This window comes from Zophobas morio, unplaced genomic scaffold, assembly GCF_036711695.1.
Source record: "Zophobas morio isolate AGI-343-1 ecotype UQ-CSIRO unplaced genomic scaffold, CSIRO_AGI_Zmor_V1 ptg000017l, whole genome shotgun sequence".
NCBI lineage: Eukaryota > Metazoa > Arthropoda > Insecta > Coleoptera > Tenebrionidae > Zophobas > Zophobas morio.
This window is the reverse complement of record NW_026972122.1, coordinates 3,681,510-3,699,344: the sequence shown is the minus strand read 5'-3', so window position 1 is coordinate 3,699,344 and position 17,835 is coordinate 3,681,510. Positions and strand designations below refer to the sequence as shown.

The following is a 17,835-nucleotide window of genomic DNA, read 5'->3' as shown; positions in this document are numbered from 1 at the left end:
TCGTTTCTTTTTAGATGTTTATTATTATTTAAAAACCAGTACATATTATTCAACCTCATTACAAATTATTAAAATATAAAATAATTCGTAGCATACAGATTACAGGAAATTCGTAAGCCAGTTGGTTCAGAATCATCTGTCTCTGGGACTGTACAATCAGAAACTGTAATGACACGATAGGCCAAGTTACCTCCTGAACAAATTCGTTCATAGCATTTGCCAAACGTTGATGTTACAATAAATGTTACAACAAACAAGATAAAAACAACGTTATCAGGAAAAATACATCAGTTTACTAAAAACATAACAAATATTTCAACTTACAGTAACAAAATGTTATCCTAGACTACAGCATGACCCTGAATAGTCATTGATATTTTTCATTGGCTTTGAAAGTTATTAATAAGGAAGATTCTTTTGCGTTTTTGTTATCAATAGAAATACTTGGCTGTGGCACAAATCAACTTTATAAATTCACAAATCACCAATGAAAACAATTTATATCCTAATATCACTTTTCAAAATTTTTGAATTGCCACCTGTAGTGTCAATTTTTGAGAATAATGTTAATCTAAAAAACACCTAAATCTAAACTAAATAGTCTTTAATCAGTAATTTCTAGTGTTATTGAATGTAACAAATCGCAATCGGCTACAACATTTCAATTGAACAATTGAAATGGTGTTACAAATAAAATTGTGTGAATATAAACTATCAAAGACGTTATTTAAAGCTATTTTTATTATTGCATGATTAAAATATTGTACGAATATTAGAAATAAAAGTTGGCAGAACGCGGTGTACAAAAGTGAACAAAACCTAAAAGATTACATCAACAAATTCTGTCACATTCTCTTAACGAAAGTTTATATATCACAAACATTGTGAAAATTGTTGGCAATGTTTCGACATGGCATAAGTCCTGTGACAAATAATTTGCCTTACTAGTTGAAAAATCACTTATGAACATTTAAATATGGAAATATTCTTAGAGCTAACCATAATAAAGCTCCCTTTACATTATACATCATTAAGTACACATATTAAAAGCAAAGCAGATCCTGAAATCAATGAAAACACAGCTGCCCAAATCGAAAATTCAGTAATATCTAAACAAGGAAAAACAATGTATCCAATAGCTTCACAGTAACACCATGTAGTTTTATTAAATTTATTTGTTTAGAACTTGAAGCTCTTATACAAATAACATGCAGAGAAATCCAACAAATCTTTTCACCACCTGGAAAAAAAAAACTTCAGTAGTTAGTGTATATTGTATGGCAAAGTCTCTACCTTATTCTTATTCCTTAGTGATTGAAGTATCCATCGGACTAGCTGGTTGTGGTGCTGGAAGCGCCGGTTTGATGAATCTTTCGCTAGTCCTCCTGTGGGGAGGAGCTGGAGGGCTGCTTGAACCTACGTTGTGTAATGCAGACGACACGCAAGCCGATGTCAGTAATTGACCACAAGCTGGGCAACGAGGGGGGCCACCCACGACGAGCGAGTCTCGAGGTGACGGGGCTTGCATCGAAGACAAACCTACAAAGAAAATAAATATACAGTTTGGATAGGATTCTTTGATAATATTTTTTTGTGAAAAAACATTGAAAAAAAAATCATCTAGTAAGCCATGAAATTTATTTTTAAGATGTTGGTATCGCAGTTGACATTTTATTTGAGTTATGTAAATGTCAAATTTACTGCCACATAATTTTGAACATTTTTTGTATGCTTCATTTCTGATTGTACCCCATAAATCATGTTATGGTATTATGATTTTGAAGGGCAACAAGTTAGCCGGAGATATATATAGAACCCCCTTTTCCTACCTGTCCATCCTAATCCCTCTGAATACCGCTTTCACCAACCCTCCGGGTCTTTCCCAAAACTTTCTAGATTCCTTCCAGGAAAACTGACCACCTGTGCTCATATTTTTTACCTTCAACCGTTCGTCCCAAATCTCTGAATTTCTCTCTTCTCAACAAACTCTCAACTCGAAAACATCAAAGTAAAAATTTAGCCCAGAAAGACTGACATTTTTTTGTAATGTAGATTTGCCTTTTTTTGCAGAGTGGTGGGGCGTTTTCGTTGCTCACTGTAGATTCAGATTCATTCAGTCAGTAGCAGTATGAGGACGCAAATCTACAGTGTTGAAGTCACATGTGTTTGAGACTTGGACGTTTCATTTTATTTGGAAAATTTAACCAAAAGGCAAATCCGCAGTACCATCATTACTCAGGTGTAAGTAAAGTTTACTATGATTTTTAATTAATAATTCGTCGATCTCACGCCAGTCGCGACGTTCAGAAATTCGACACATTGCGTCATTGATTGTTTAAACTACAGTTGTTTGTTTGTTATTTAATTTCACGAAATCTATAAATTATACATTTTATTTTCTTGTGTAACAAAAAAAAAAACATTGAACTTGAACGCACCTCTCAAAGCGATGTGCATATCGAACGACATTTTAGTCTTTTAGACCATATTTAACATGTGTTTTATGTATTTACTATTTGTGTTGGGGAATTCGTTCCACGATGTACTCGTTTCATTAGTTTTGCTTTATTGAATTTGGTTGGCGAGTTCGATCTAAGTGTAGATTGACAAATTTTTCCTGTCATTCATTTGACTGTAAAAAAAGAAAGAACTTAATCAAATTATTCCCTCCATAATTTTGTGTCGTTAAATTCCAGGTCACTTTTCCACCTTTTGCATCAAAACGCATTCCGCCATTACAAAAACACAACGCAGGGTGCCATCTTATTGACAGTTCATGGCCACTTTTTGAATTTTCGCGGGTTTTTCAAATTTTGTTCACATGTCAATTTTTATAGGAATGTTTGGGTTATTACATTATGAAAATTAAAATTAGAAGACCAGTCAACCGACAACATTCCCTAGAGAGATTTTTGGTGTCAAGAAGTATAAAAAAAATTGAGGTTAGGATCATATAGTTTTCATTTAAGACGTTTTTTTTATTTGTGCTCACAAAAAAAAATCTCAGCACTTCCTACTTTAAATCACTCCAAAGAAAACATGTTTTATTTGACTAAAAATCAGAAATACTAAAAAAAAAAAAACGCAAACAAATTATACAAATTTTCCATTTTAAATGTTTTAAGTTTCATGTTGTGAAAAGACGTCTACACATATTAAAACAAAAAGGCAAAATGTAACCCCGCCCACCCGCCCTATCTCAATTGTGATGATTTTTTTTTATTCGCCGTGAACCAAGGGGGCGGAGCTTAACTGCAAAATACTTATTTCATTACGAGGAATTAAAAACATGTTTTTGAGTATCGTGTTATCTAAAGAATACTATGCATGTTAAGAAAAAAAGACAAAATGTAAACCCCGCCCACCCACCCCATCTCAATTGTGATGATTTTTTTTATTTAAAATGGTTAATTTTTGTAAGGAAATATAGATTTTGCAATTATGCTCCGCCCCTAGGTGTGTCAACGAATGAAAACTTCATTACTATTTAGATCAGGGCAGGTGTGGGTGGGGCTTAATCTTTGGCTTGAATTTTTTCTTAATATACATAGTATTCTTTGAATAATACAATACTCAAAAAATGTAAATAACAATTGTATTTAAATTCCACTCCTTTGGTTCTCGACGATAAAAAAAATCATCACAATTGAGATAGGGCGGGTGGGCGGGGCTTATATTTTGCCTTTTTCCCAATATACGTAGTCGTCTTTTCAGAACAAGAAACTTAAAACATGTTTAAAATGGTAAATTCTTGTAGACAAATATGGATCTTGCAATTAAGCCCCGCCTTTCGATCTGACCACCAATGAAAAATTCGTCACAATTGAGAATTGAGATCGGCGCAGGGTGGGGCTTAATGTTTGGCTTCATTTTTTTATTGATATACATAGTATTCTTTAAACAACACGATACTCAAAAACACATTTTTTAATTTCTTGTAGAGAAATAAGGATTTTGCAGTTAAGCTCTAAAATACAAAAATTCAAAAACCGAAAATTCGGAAAATCGAACATTTGAACAATTGAAAACATGAAAAATTGAGAAATTGAAAAGGAAGCAAATCGAAAAAACGAATATTGGAAAATCGAAAATTCGATGAATCACATATTCGAAACAATGAAAGTCTGAGAAAACGGAAAACCGAAAATTCGAAAAACTAAAAATCGAAAATGAAAAAACCAGAAAACCAAAAAAACGAAAATCGAAGATCCTAAAATCGAAAAATCGGTAAATCGAAAAAAGGAAAAATTGAAAATTCGAAAAACGAAACAACTGAGAAATCGAGAAATTAGAAATCGAAAAATTTGAGAAAATGAAAAATTTTAATATAAAAAAAAAATGAAAAATTGAAAAACCGAAACAGAAATCTCGAGCAGTCGAAAAATTGAAAATCGAAAAATCAAAAATTTATAAAATTTGAAAATGGAAAATCGAGAAATCAAAAAATCGAAACATCGAAAAATCCAAAATAATGAGAATTCTAAAATTTAAAAATTAAAAAATTGAAAAATAGAAATGTCGAAGGAATAAAAAATCGAAAAATTTCGAAATCTAAACATCTAAAATTTTAAAAACCGAAAAATTGAAAATTGGAAAACTTGTAAAAAATCGAAACATTGAAGGGTCGATAAATCAAGAAATGGGAAAATCAAAAAATCGACACTTATCAAAAATCGAAAAATAGAATATTCGATGAATCACATGTTCAAAAAAAACGAGATCCGAGAAAACGGAAAACCGAAAATTCGTAAAATCCAACAATTAAAAAACAGAAAAAACGAAATTTCGTAATCCGAAAAATCAAAAATTCTAAAATCGAAAAGCCTAAAATGGAAAAACGACAAATCAAGAAATCCAAACATGGAAAATTGAAACTGGAAAAACTGAAAAATCGAAACATTTTAAAAATTAAAAAATTGGAAAACTGAGAAATCAAAAAATCGAAATCGAGAAATCGGAACACCAAAATACTGAAAACTCTACAATTTAAAAATGAAAAAAATTGAAACATTGAAAATCTAAGAAATGAAAATCGAACAATTGAGAAATCAAGAAAATCGAAAAATTGGAGGATTGAAAAACTAAAACATCGAAACATTGAAAAGTCGATACACCAAAAATGGGAAAATTAAATAAAAGAAAAATTCGAATGTATGTCGAAAAATCGAGAAATCGAAAAGTCGAAAAATAAAAAAATCGATTAATGGAGAAATTGAGAAATCGAAAAATCGAAAATTTAAAAACGTCAAAAACTGGAAAATCCAAACATTGAAAAATCGTAAAACTGAAACATCGGAAAATTGAAAAATCGAAAATTCAAAAACCAAACTTTGAAGTTCTTTAATTAGACTCGAAATGTAATTAAAGTGATTAAAATTTTACCCAAAACGTCCAGATTTAAGCAAAAAGACTTCCAAATAAATACCTAATAAAAGTTATAAAAACCTAATAATAATTATATAATTTTTATTAACAAAAAAAGTACCTATTTAATATTTTTCTCTTGAAAATATGTTTACTTCTAATTGCAATTTGTTTTTTTAAAGAGTGTGAATAAAATTCAGTACTATTCCGTTGGTAGGCAAATATACATTTATAAATACACTGCCCAACAAAAAAACGCGGACACTTGAATATTTGTAAATTTACGCTAATTTTACTTTTTTTCTGTTTTCACATGTGTCCGGGTTTTTTTGTTTGGCAGTGTATAAAATAATACCACAATAACACGTTGGTAAGCGAAGAAAGATAAGCGGGCTCGTCGTCTAGTGGTCAAGATACCTGCCCGGCAAGCGGGTGACGTGTGGTTCGATTCCCACCGAGGTAGCGACATTTTTCTTCGCTTACCTTCAAATCTTTATTTAATAAATTTATTTTTCGATTTCTCAATGTCTCAGTTTTTGAATTTTTTGATGTTTCGATTTTTAGATGTGTGGATCTAACCTTTACCTTTCGGCTTTTCTATTTTTCGATGTTATGATTTTTGAATTAGCCGATTTTTCAATTTTCCAATTTTTTATATTTTCGAGTTTGATTTCCCGATTTTTTTGATTTTTTGATGTTCGGAATTATTCAATTTTACGATATTTTAATTTTTCAATGTTTTAAATTTTAGATTTTTCGATTTTTCAGTTCTTCAATATTTTTTAATTTTTCAAATTTTGACGTTTCTAAATTTTCAGTTTTCCGATTTCTGAAATAATCTTTTTTTTATTTTCTCATTTTCCGACTTTTCAAAGTTTCAATTTTTTTCAATTTTTCAATTTTGTAAGCTTACGATTTTTCGGCTTTGCTTCTTTAGTTTTTCAATGTCTCAATTTTTAAATTTTTTAACTTTACAATTGTTTGGATATTTTTTCTGTTTTGGGATTTTTCAATACTTCGATTTTTCGATTTTTTAATTTTTTATTTTAAATTTTTCGTGAAACTTTGGATTTTTCAATTTTTCGAATTGTTTATACTTCGATCTCCCAATTTTTCAACTTTTCGATGTTTTAATTTTTCAATTTTTAACATTGCAAGTTTTTCCATTTCTCGGGTTTTCAGTTCTTCTTCGTCTGAATTTTTCAATTTTCCGAATTCTTTAAATTTTCGATTTACCAATTTTTCTTTTCTAAATTTTTCGATTTTACAATTTTTGATTTCTCGATTTATCGAATTCAGATGTTTCGATATTTTGATTGTTCAATTTCTCGATTTTTCAATTTTTCAATTTTTTACATTCTTATAAGCATGAAATAGCCCACTAATAATGTTTTAAATTTTAGATTTTCTTTCCTCGATTTTTTCATTTTTCAGTCATTCAGTATCTCTAACTTTTAATTTTTCAGTTTTCCGATTTCTCAATTAATCTATTTTTGATTTTCCTGTTTATAGACTTCTTCAATTCTTAGATTTTTCGACTTTGCTTTTTTGGTTTTCGATAATTTCTCAATTTTCCAATTTTCTAATTTCTCAATTTTTGGATATTGTTTTCACCTTTAGGGTGTTTCAATATTTCGATTCATCGACTTTTCGATTTTTGTTTTTTGAATTTTGAGTTTTTCGTTTTTTAAACTTGGGATTTTTCAATTTTTGAACTCCTGGAATTTGTTTGATTTCTTTTAATTTTTCAACTGTTTTATACTTAGATTTCTCAATTTTTCAACTTTTCGATGTTTTAATTTTTTAAATTCGAAGTTTTTCGATTTCTCGAGTTTTCAGTTCTTCCAAATCAATTTTTCAATTTTCTGACATTTTAAATCTTCAATTTTCCAATTTTTCTTTTTTAAAATGTTTCGATTTTTCAATTTTTTGATTTCTCGATTTATCGAATTCAGCTGTTTCGATGTTTTAATTGTTCAGTTTCTCGATTTATCAATTGTTCAATTTTTAACTTTTTTTCTCGGCTTTTGACTCCTCGTTTTCTGGGTCCTCTGATTTTTCGATTTCTCGATGTCTCAGTTTTCCAATTTTTCAATGTTTCGATTTTTCAGTTATCCGATTTTTCAATTTTTCAATTTTTTAAATTCTTATAAGCAAGAAGTAGCCCTGCCCACTCATCCCTTCTTCATTCTAATGACGACTCTTGATATTGTTCAGTTTTATCTTAGCAAACTTGAGCCCCGCCCACCCACCCTATATTTTCATGAAGGGTATATCATTGTCCAAAATGAGTCTTGTCTTATCTTAACAAGTACTAGGCCACATCCACCCGCCCTTTATTTTCTTAGAGGCTGTCATTTTCCAAAATCAATAATATCTTAGGCAGTACTAGCCCCGCCCACCAGCCCTCTATTTTCTTAGAAGGTTTATCATTTGACGATCTTATCTTCACAGGTACTAGCCCCGCCCATCCACCCATTATTTTCTTTGAAGGTACGTCTATTTTCCAAAATCAGTAATCTTAGGCAGCACTAGCCCCGCCTACACCTCCTCTACTTTCATTTGTGAAAATCAGTGTCTTATTTTAACAAGTAGTAGCCCCACCCACCGGCCCTCTTTTTTCTTAGAAGGTGTGTCATTTTCCAAAATAAGTCATATCGTAAGAAGTACTTGGCCCGCCCACCCGCCCTTTATTTTCTTAGAGTATTTATCATTTGCAAGAATCAGCCTTACCTTAACAAGTACTAGCCCCACCCACCCGCCCTGTTTTTTCTTAGAAGGTATGCCATTTTCCAAAATCAGTCATACCTTAAGAAGTACTAGCCCCGCCCACCCGCCCATTATTTTTTTAGAGGATTTATCATTTGCCAAAATCAGTTTTATCCTAGCAAGTTTCTACGCTTGACATCCCAATTTTTGGAAAAAAAACAAAGCTGTATAGCAACGTTTTACGATTTATTATACCAAATAGATGGAAAAATTTGGTCAACCCAAAGAAGTTAAGATTTTATTACAAAGTGAGGGCTACCATGTTTCGGTACTTACTGGTACCATCACCTGATCACATTATCTGACTTAGTTTTGAAACAGAATTTCTTTAAGTTTAACAATACTTTGTATGAACATACTGGTTTAGCAATGGGATTTTCCCTATCTTCATTTTTAGCAGAAATTTTCAAGAAAAATATTGAAACAAAAAAGAATCCTCCATTTACATAAAAATTACATTCTCTCAACTCAGAACAATTTTATCAATCCTATCCATCCTTTAATAAAAATCACATACGAAATCGAAACTGATAATTCCATTCGAGTTTTTTTGACTTAATTGATTTATTTTCTTATTCTTTAAATCTCTAAATTATTCCACATTTCCCGAAGTTATGAAGCCTTTGAGAGTGAACTTGGTATCACTAAACAAATTTCCATTAATAATAAATTTCCCTCAGTCATGAACACAAACTCTCCTTTGGTTTTCTTTCTGTCCGTTTTCAAAATTTTCAAAAAACTAGATTATAACATTAATATAACTAATAATTACTAAATACGATTTTATTGATTAAATTCGCGGTCTGCCAAATGGTGTCAATAAGTTTTTTTTTTTTTTTTTTTATTTAATTTTATATTTCCACATTACCCCGGTACGTGATGCCGTGGTTACAATTATTGCATATATTTCGAAATCACCCTGTATATATTAAAAATATTACAATGACTTTGTAGTAATAGTAAAATAGTACGTAGTCTTGCTCTACCATGGACTAGAAATTTAACAATTATAGAACTCATTGTCCCAGACGATTTGTGTAAAATCGAATTCGTTGTCATAAGTTAGAAAAATCAGCCGAGAAGGTTAATAATAATAACTTTATTCCCCCTATACAAACCTGGACTGAGCGGACGACTCTGACTGGGCGACGGATTGTACGGAACGGGCGAAACCGTATGCTGCCTGGCCCCCAACACCTGCTCGTTGTAGTGCCTCTCCTCCTCCATCTCCAGCGAGCTTTCGCTCTCCGACAGATGTCTGCACAGCGCCTCGCGCCTCTCCACCTCCAGCTGCAGCTTGCGCTGCAACCTGAGGTTCTCCTCCTTGATGTTACGTTCCTCTTGGGCGTATCTCTGCATCTTCTGGGTGTGCTCCTGCTGGCTGATGGCCAACGTCTGCCTTAGCCGCGCCACCTCCGAGCGCAGAGTCTGGATGTGGGCGCTGAGATTGGTGGCGGTGTCGCCGTTGTTGATGTCGCGTGGACTCGCCGGGTCGGACACCGGCTGGTCGAGCTTTATTTGGAGCATGCGCTTTTCGGCCTCGAGCTTGTCCATCCGCTTCCACAGCTTGTTGACGAGGGCTTCCTGTTCTTGCTCGAGGGTGTTCTCGAGTTCGACCTGGAAAGAAATCGCAGTTTTGGAATGGACAGATAAATTTTGATTCACGATTTATCGTTGCCACCGATAACGATCTGTCTGTCTGTCTGCATGTCTGAATGCGATAATCTCAACAACTACTGTACGGATTTTCATGCGGTTTTCACCAATAGATGGTGATTCACGAAGTGAATCATTTATGCAGGTTTTGTGTAAATTGGTTGGAATATGCTAATAATTCTCGGCAAGTCGGAGAAAATCAGTCAATTTTAGAAGTCAATTGACGTATTTTAATACACAGAATTGAACAGTGTTTGTAATATTTTTTATCTTTACAAACAAATTTTTTAATAAAAGTTCTCTTATGTTATTTAATTATCTGTTGATAAATCATTATGTAAGTTTATTAGCAGTTATAAGCAGAAAATTTTTATCGCAATAAAAACAGTCAATAAAGATAGTATAATTCTTAGAATGTTGTAACAATTTTATATAAAAAGCAATAAAAAAAATGTTTATATTTTTAATTCATAATTTATACCAGTAGGGCGTGAGTGACGTAGACCACTTAATTAAAAAATAATAAAAATTAAACTTAATGTTGATTATATCAGATTCTAAAAACGCCGCGTCATGATGGTTATGCTTGCCAACAAATGACAGATGTTCCTTGGTATTTAAGACACACATTTGCAGTCACATGAAAAAACAATACCTCTGGTATTACTCACTTTCTACAATTACCCAAATGTTAGTGTTACTTTGGTTATTTCATACCCACTGACCAACCCACCTTTACTTAATTTCGTACCTATGTATTACTAATAATAAAAAAATTCCTATAAACTGCGTAAAATTCTTCCTGACCTACTTACCTTCTCCCGACGCAACTGCTCTAAATTACTCTGTTTGGCAAGAGTTTCAGCCTCAAGTTTCTCGATTTTCCTCATTAGACGGTTGACAAGGCACTCTTGTTCCTGTTCTAAAGTTTGTTCAAGCCGACACTTCTCCTGCCTCAGCTGAGTCAGTTTCCTCGACAAATCGTTCGTGAGACACTCCTCCTCCCTCTCATAATGATGCGCCAACGACTCCTTCTCCTTCTTCAGCGCCTGAATCTTCTTCAGCAACGTGTTAGAAATAAACTCCTCTTCTTGCTCGGCCTTCGCTTGCTGCAACCCCACATTATCAAAAACCCCACTCAATAAAAAGACTCACTATGATGACCGAAGCCTGGCGCAAGCCCCGATTTTCCTCCTGCAAGGCCTTCACCCTCAGCTTGTACGTCTCCAGCTCCACCTTCAGCACCCGGTTCTGCTGCTGGAGACTTTCGATTCGCTTCTGCAGTTGCTCTCTCGTGATGGGGCTCGGAGGCATCATGATGGGGCCGCCGTCTATGCTGCTCGAATCAGATTCGCTCGCTGAATCGGCCATATCTTTAAACAGAAGTTACCGCAACGGGATTAGTGTACGAGTGGCAAATCGGCGGATTTTTTTCACTCATCAACAAATTTTTTAACGCATTTTTTAGTTCAGGGCTGGGTTAGCGGAAGGTGGGGGGGTGGGATTGTTATTTTTTGGGTAAATGTGCAAGTTCACACCTTTGTTGCTTCACTGTAACTAAAAAATTAAACAATTAGCAATAAACATGAGGACAGATGACAATTTTCGGTTTCGTTTCTTGACAGCCGCCATAAACAGTGCTGCCAACGGGGATTGGGTCGGTAGGAGACCGGCAAGGGGTTTTTCGGTAAAAAGTGGGCAATGTGGGGGCGCCAAAAATAGAAATGAGCAATTATCATTTAGAATTGCGGCATTTGCTGTGTTTATTTGCGTCTTAAAGGCTTTTTTTTAGGAGTTTTGAGGTAGACGGTGTTAGTGATTTTGGCGCTTTAAGTTTTAATCATGGTTTAGTAATTTGTTGATAGGCAAATATGCCAGGGTTGGATTTGCGACTTTTCACTTCACCATAATAATAAAAACGCTACAATTTTTGAAACTTAAACATGTTTGATTCTTTTATTGGCAGCAAAGTTTATAAGAATACATTCTGGTTACCATCCATATTAATTTGTGACTTATTTATTAAGAAACAAAATTAAATTAATATTTTAAGGCATTTCTTCTAACTTAAAGTCTAATAATCGCTGGACCCTGGCAAGCCTCTGGATAAGCGCTTGATATTAAAGTGCACACAACTCTTCTAAAGTCAACAAGGCTTGCATCTTGAAGATCTTGATTAAATTGCTAAAAAATATAAAATATAGAGAGGACAAAAAATAAGTACATAAGTCAATCAAAACCACCAAAGTCACTACAAAAAAATTCCTGATTAGACTAAGATTAAAAATGACCAATCAAATTAAAGCTGAAAGTACACTTACGCCGTTATATAAAATGGTAGGGACAAATTTGGGCGACACTTTAGCCGTCACTTCTTCCGCCAAAAGCTGAAGTCGTGTCCCAAGAGCTGAAGAATAACACTCCGAGATTTGGTTAAAATCAACGCCTGCAGCCTCAGCACACTGGAAAATTCAATAACTTTCTTATTTCGCAAATTCTAAAAAAAAAAATATATACCGTTTGACCGAATTCTTGCTCGTTTCTCTGTTCTTTTCTAAAAGTCTTCATAAAGCAGTTAACATAATCAACTTGGACGCTTTGGTCCGGGATTGTGTTAAGCACGCAGGACTGGATTTTGTTACCTTTGCACTCTTGAGGACCATGTTGGCAGACGAAATGAGCCCCATTTTCTAAACTCTTAAATAAACGTAAAAAACGAAATATAACACTAGATACTTACGGCACTTTTACCAAAGGGTGTCAATTTCAGGTCGACGTAAGGCGCTAATTCCTTAAAAACTGGATGGAGCTGTTGCGTAATAAAGCTCAGACTGTCCGGACATAAAGATTCATATAAAACCTCCACGTGTAACTGGTGATAAAAACTTGCATAGTTATGTAAATGAGCTTTAGAGAAAACAAACTTACTTTAGCTTGACAGTTTAAATGGTTGACCAACGCGAAGCAGAAAATAAGTGAGAGGTAAAGTTTACACATGTTGAGAGTGTCAGAGGTGAATTTCGAATAACAAGGTATTTTTTAAGGAGATACAGAGAAGAGAAAGTCTTGATATGGAATTAACTAGCCCGCATGACGACACAAAGTTTCCTTGTCTAACAAACCAGTAAATGCTAATTGTAGGTGGCTTAATTTACTATAAAACCTTGAATTGGGAACATACTTAATTTAAATGTTGTTTTTTTCAACATTGATGCCGTATACTGTTTTTGTGAACGGTGGTTTGTGGCTATTTAAACTACGCTGCGGTATTTATAATTACATATACAAAGTGAGTCACTAAACACATGCCCCAATATTATATTATTTCTTAAAAAAAAATAGACTAAAGTCGTATGGTTCTTAGGTGGTTATATTTAATTAAATATTAAATTTCTGTATTCAATAAAAAAATTAAAATTTTACTAAATAAAGCTACTCTAGTTTTATTAAGAAAGAATTATATAGATGTTTAATATTTTTCTCTTGTCAATATGTATAGTTCTAATTACAGTTTTTTTAAGAATGTGAATAAAATTCAATGCTCTTCCGATAGTAGGGAAATACACTTTTTATTGGTAGATATATTTTTTTATTTTTCTTTTTTATTATATCTATTCAGTTTATTAGAACATTCACTAATAAACTATTTGCTAAAGAAAGATCTATGCGAGGGGCTATTAGACTCCTCCGCCTCCTCAGTGCGGGTTTCCATAATCCTTAAACACTTAGATTGAATAAAGTAGACAAGGATCAAAATTGTCTGGTTTGATTATAGAAAATTTTGAATTGGAAACGAGAACTTTTAAGATAATATTTTAAATTAAACTATAGAGTCATTTTTTAAGAATTAACCTTTAGTTATCAAAATTATTAAGAGTAGAGTTTAGATAGGAAAAAAATACAGAAAATTAAGACTTCGTCACAAAATTTTCCCGAATAAATGTTATTTAAATTTTTTAGAATAACATACGTACATCTGCACTGGTGATTTATAATTCCGTGTTGAGTTCTTATTCGAGATATCCAGATTTTTGGGAAAAAAAAACTATATATATATCAATATTTATACTCCTGCAGTTATTGTGGTTTATGAGTTTGTGCTCAATTTTTAATTTTTTACCCTTGACATTTAAATTTTTGGAAAAAAATCAAAACTGTATCACAAATCACAAATTGTTTTAAATTTAATAAAGACATTATTTAAATAAATTGTACTACTAACAAACATTTAATATGGCAGCATTTAAAGTACGTTACTTTGTCAGTGTGAGGATTTTCAAGTGATTCTCGATTTGATGTTTAACACACAAAGAAGAGGAAAAAATAAATAGTTTTTTTACGATATTTTTCTGTCACATTTTTATGGTTGATTGTATAGCCCCTAGAAAGTACATATTTCTAGGGGCTATAGTTGACTGAATGGTTTTCAGGTTTAGAACATGAAAAAAGCTGCAGTTTGATGTATAATATATACATCTGTGGCGACACAATAATAAGTAGTAGTAAGCGAAAAAAGATAAGTGGCTCTGTAGTCTAGTGGTCAGGGCACCCGCCCGGCAAGCGGGAAATGTGTGGTTCGATTCCTACCCATTGTTATACAAAAAAGGAAAAAATTGTTATACCCCCTCTGGAGAGTGTTTCCTTGCGGTCTTGGTAATCTATAAATCTTTCTGAAATATTGGTTCCCTATCTATCAGGCGGAAACACGCTGAAATAGATTTAAGAAAGTTAGGTTATGATTGACATTTGTGACTAGCAAGGATGAGTCATCACAAGAAGGCAGAAAAATTTTAGGAAATTTCAAAGCCAAGTGCTGGTTAAAAAAATGTAAAAACATTTTTTTAACCAGCACGTCAAGATCTCTGGTTACAATTTTTTGAGAGTTTTCTATACTCATGAAAATTTTGATCTTTTTTCAACCACATTGTGGTGACCGAATTTGAATCAAATTTTCGCGCTGAAATTAATTAACAGCGGTGCGAAATCACATTTGCATAATTTGAATTTGAGAAAAAAAAATCAATCAAAAAAATCGTTTAACATAGGCAACCATATGCACGTTAGCGCTTGGGGTTAGCGTAATTATTGTTTGATTCGGTGTTATTTGAGCATGGTGAAAAGGACGTTGTAAGTTGGCTAGGTTAAATTAGTTGATTTGGTAGTTAATAAAAGGGAGGAAGCCTTTGTTTAACGAAAATTAATCGTAATGATGACGTCACAGTTTTCCCCAATACGCGCAGCTAATTTTTGCGGCTTTCTAATCGGAAAAATCTAATTTTCGACCGACGCTACACGTGCTATAAATTAGTTTTATTATTTGTAAATTCACCGATCAGGTTAGGACTTTAATTGTTAACTGGTGTTAACACAATTTAACAGACACTTACTTGGAGATTTCATGAAACTCACTTGGTCAGAATAACAACCTTTGTTTACAAGTTATGAATGCTAATACTTAAATGATACATTATTTTGTTTGAATCGTTGATAAAGAGTGGCAAATGTTAATCTCATGTAAATTTATTAGCCTTGCAAATTTCACCTCATACAATTTTTCTCTATCTCACAATTTTTAACTTCAGTATTTGTCTTTGTTGTATAATTTAAATTGAACGTAAATTTTCATGCTCTGCAGTTTTAACCTCATGTAATATTTTTATTTGCACAATTTGCAGATCTTTGTTTTTATAAATCTTTGCTAGTTGTTGGTTTGTAAATATTTTGTTGATTGTTTCCATCGTATAAATTATCTGATGTCCAATTTTAATCTCACCTAAGAATTGTTTGTTGTTAAAACTTTGACAAGATTGTATAGCGAATTTAAATGTTGTTTATTGCAAAAGAGCAATCTTTATCTTGATTTTTTAAGAGCGAGAAATTGAAAAATTCGAAAGTTGAAAAATCGAAAAACTGAAAAATCTAGTAGATAAGACTGATTTTGGCAAATGAGATATCCTGTAAGAAAAGAGAGGGTGGGTGGGCGGGGCTAGTACCTCCCAAGATAAAACTGATTTTGGCAAATGAGATACCTTCTAAGAAAAGAGAGGGTGGGTGGGCGGGGCTAGTACCTGCTAAGATAAGACTGATTTTGGCAAATACTAGCCCCGCCCACCCGCCCTTATTTTCTTAGAAGAATAAGTCATTTGCCAAAATCAGTCTCATCTTGACAAGTACTAGCCCCGCCCACCCACCCTTATTTTCTTAGAGAATATGTAATTTGCAAAAATCAGTCCATACTTGCCAAGATCAGATTGATTTTGGCAGATGAGCTACTCTTTCAAGAAAATAAGGGGTGGGTGGGCGGGGCTAGTACCTTTTCTTAGAAGAATGGGTCATTTGTCAAAATGAGTCTTATCGTAGTGAGTACTACTAGATTTTTCAGTTTTACGATTTCTCAACTTTCGAATTTTTCAATTTCCCGCTTTTTAAATTTTCAATTTTCTGAACTGTCTTTAGATTTTTGATTTCTCAGGGCAACTGAAAAAAACTTTCGATTTTTTAATTTTACAGTTTTGGCTTTCCGATTTCTCAATTATTTGGTTTTTAAAAATATCGAGAAAATAGATGTTTATTTTTTTTTAATTTTCGGTTTTAGATTTTTTGTCGCCGAGTTTTTGGAAGGGAGTACAAAGTAATTTTGATCAGCGATTGCCATGTTTACCGTAACTTTAAAACATTTGAAAATTTTGTTTCTAATTTTCAGTTTTTGGATTTTTCGATTTTTCAAAATTTCGGTTCGAATAAATTTGTTCTTTTAGTTAAAAAATCGAAACATGACAAATCGTGAAAAGGAAAAATTTTAATTTGAGAACTTGAAAAATTAAAAATCAAAAAATTCCAAAATTCTAAAGATAAAGCTTGAAAAATCAAAAGATTGGAACTAAAAACTGCAAAATTGTCAAACAAATTATCAAATGAAATATTCAAAAGTTGAAAAATCTAAAAACGAATTCGATTTTATAAGATTTGTTTTTTTTTTCAATTTTTCGATATTTCAGGTTTTGATTTTCCAAATATACAGTCGTACAATTTTTCGATTTCTCAGTTATCCGATTTTTCAATTTGTCATTTCTGATTTTTAAGTTTTTTTATTTTTAGCAGTCTTACCTTGACAAGTACTGGCCCCGCCCACCCACCCTTTATTTTCTTAGAAGAGAGGGTCATCTGCCAAAATCAGTCGTATCTTGAAAAGTACTAGCCCCACCCACCCACCCTTATTTTCTTAGAGAATATGTCATTTGCAAAAATCAGTCCATACTTGCCAAGATAAGATTGATTTTGGCAGATGACCAATCTTCCAAGAAAATAAGGGGTGGGTGGGCGGGGCTAGTACCTTTTCTTAGAAGAATAGGTCATTTGTCAAAATGAGTTTTATCGTAGTGAGTACTACTAGATTTTTCAGTTTTTCGATTTTTCAACTTTCGAATTTTTCAATTTCTCGCTCTTAAAAAATCAAAAATGATAAATCGTGAAAAGGAAAAATTTTAACTTGAGAACTTGAAAAATTAAAAATCAAAAAATTACAAAATTATAAAGATAAAACTTGAAAAATCAAAAGATTGGAATCTGCAAAATTGTCAAACAAATTATCAAATGAAATATTCAAAAGTTGAAAAATCCAAAAGCTAAAAAAAAATGAAAACTGGAATTACGAATTCGATTTATATAAGATTTGTTTTTTTTTTCAATTTTTCGATATTTCAGTTTTTAATTTTCCGATTATACAGTCGTACAATTTTCCGATTTCTCAGTTATCCGATTTTTCAATTTGTCATTTTTTGATTTTTATTTTTTTTTATTTTTAGCAAGAACTAACCCCACCCACCCAGCCTTTATTTTCTTAGAAGAATAAGTTATCTGCCAAAATCAGTCTTATCTTGGCAAGTACTAGCCCTCCGCCCACCCTCCCTTATTTTCTTAGAGGATGTCATCTGCCAAAATCAGTCTCATCTTGCTTGCTTGTTTATTGCTCTTTTGCAATAAACAACATTTAAATTCGCTTTGACACTTGTTCAGTTGTCCTTAATATCGGGGTCATAGAAATTG

At 32.7% G+C, this 17,835-nt stretch overlaps 2 protein-coding genes across 2 annotated transcripts; both read right to left on the bottom strand.

The window, feature by feature from the left end:
* Positions 1 to 3: 3 nt before the first annotated feature.
* Positions 4 to 11,440, bottom strand: LOC135130677 (coiled-coil domain-containing protein 6-like). The gene is made up of 6 exons (XM_064058112.1): positions 11,328 to 11,440; positions 10,945 to 11,162; positions 10,605 to 10,898; positions 9,252 to 9,750; positions 1,294 to 1,539; positions 4 to 1,240 (listed from the first exon to the last, which is right to left on the bottom strand). The coding sequence occupies exons 2-5, from the start codon at positions 11,158 to 11,160 to the stop codon at positions 1,301 to 1,303; spliced, it is 1,248 nt and encodes a 415-aa protein (XP_063914182.1). The 5' UTR covers positions 11,161 to 11,162; positions 11,328 to 11,440; the 3' UTR covers positions 4 to 1,240; positions 1,294 to 1,300.
* Positions 11,441 to 11,731: 291 nt separating this feature from the next.
* Positions 11,732 to 12,879, bottom strand: LOC135130206 (GILT-like protein 1). Its single transcript, XM_064057561.1, has 5 exons — positions 12,718 to 12,879; positions 12,530 to 12,661; positions 12,307 to 12,486; positions 12,111 to 12,251; positions 11,732 to 11,973 (listed from the first exon to the last, which is right to left on the bottom strand). Exons 1-5 carry the CDS (start codon positions 12,784 to 12,786, stop codon positions 11,857 to 11,859), a joined length of 639 nt encoding a protein of 212 aa, XP_063913631.1. The 5' UTR covers positions 12,787 to 12,879; the 3' UTR covers positions 11,732 to 11,856.
* Positions 12,880 to 17,835: the final 4,956 nt, after the last annotated feature.

Bases quoted from the DNA above. Each gene is read 5' to 3' on its own strand.
- LOC135130206 (XM_064057561.1), bottom strand. From the start codon at position 12,786: ATGTGTAAACTTTACCTCTCACTTATTTTCTGCTTCGCGTTGGTCAAC. The intron at 12,662-12,717 runs GTAAGTTTGTTT...TTTTATCACCAG, and splicing joins ATTTAAACTGTCAAGCTAAA to TTACACGTGGAGGTTTTATA. The intron at 12,252-12,306 runs GTATATATTTTT...TGAATTTTCCAG, and splicing joins AGCAAGAATTCGGTCAAACG to TGTGCTGAGGCTGCAGGCGT.
- LOC135130677 (XM_064058112.1), bottom strand. From the start codon at position 11,160: ATGGCCGATTCAGCGAGCGAATCTGATTCGAGCAGCATAGACGGCGGC. The intron at 10,899-10,944 runs GTGAGTCTTTTT...GTGGGGTTGCAG, and splicing joins GCCAGGCTTCGGTCATCATA to CAAGCGAAGGCCGAGCAAGA. The intron at 1,540-9,251 runs GTTTGTATAGGG...TTTTCTTTGTAG, and splicing joins GAGTCGTCCGCTCAGTCCAG to GTTTGTCTTCGATGCAAGCC.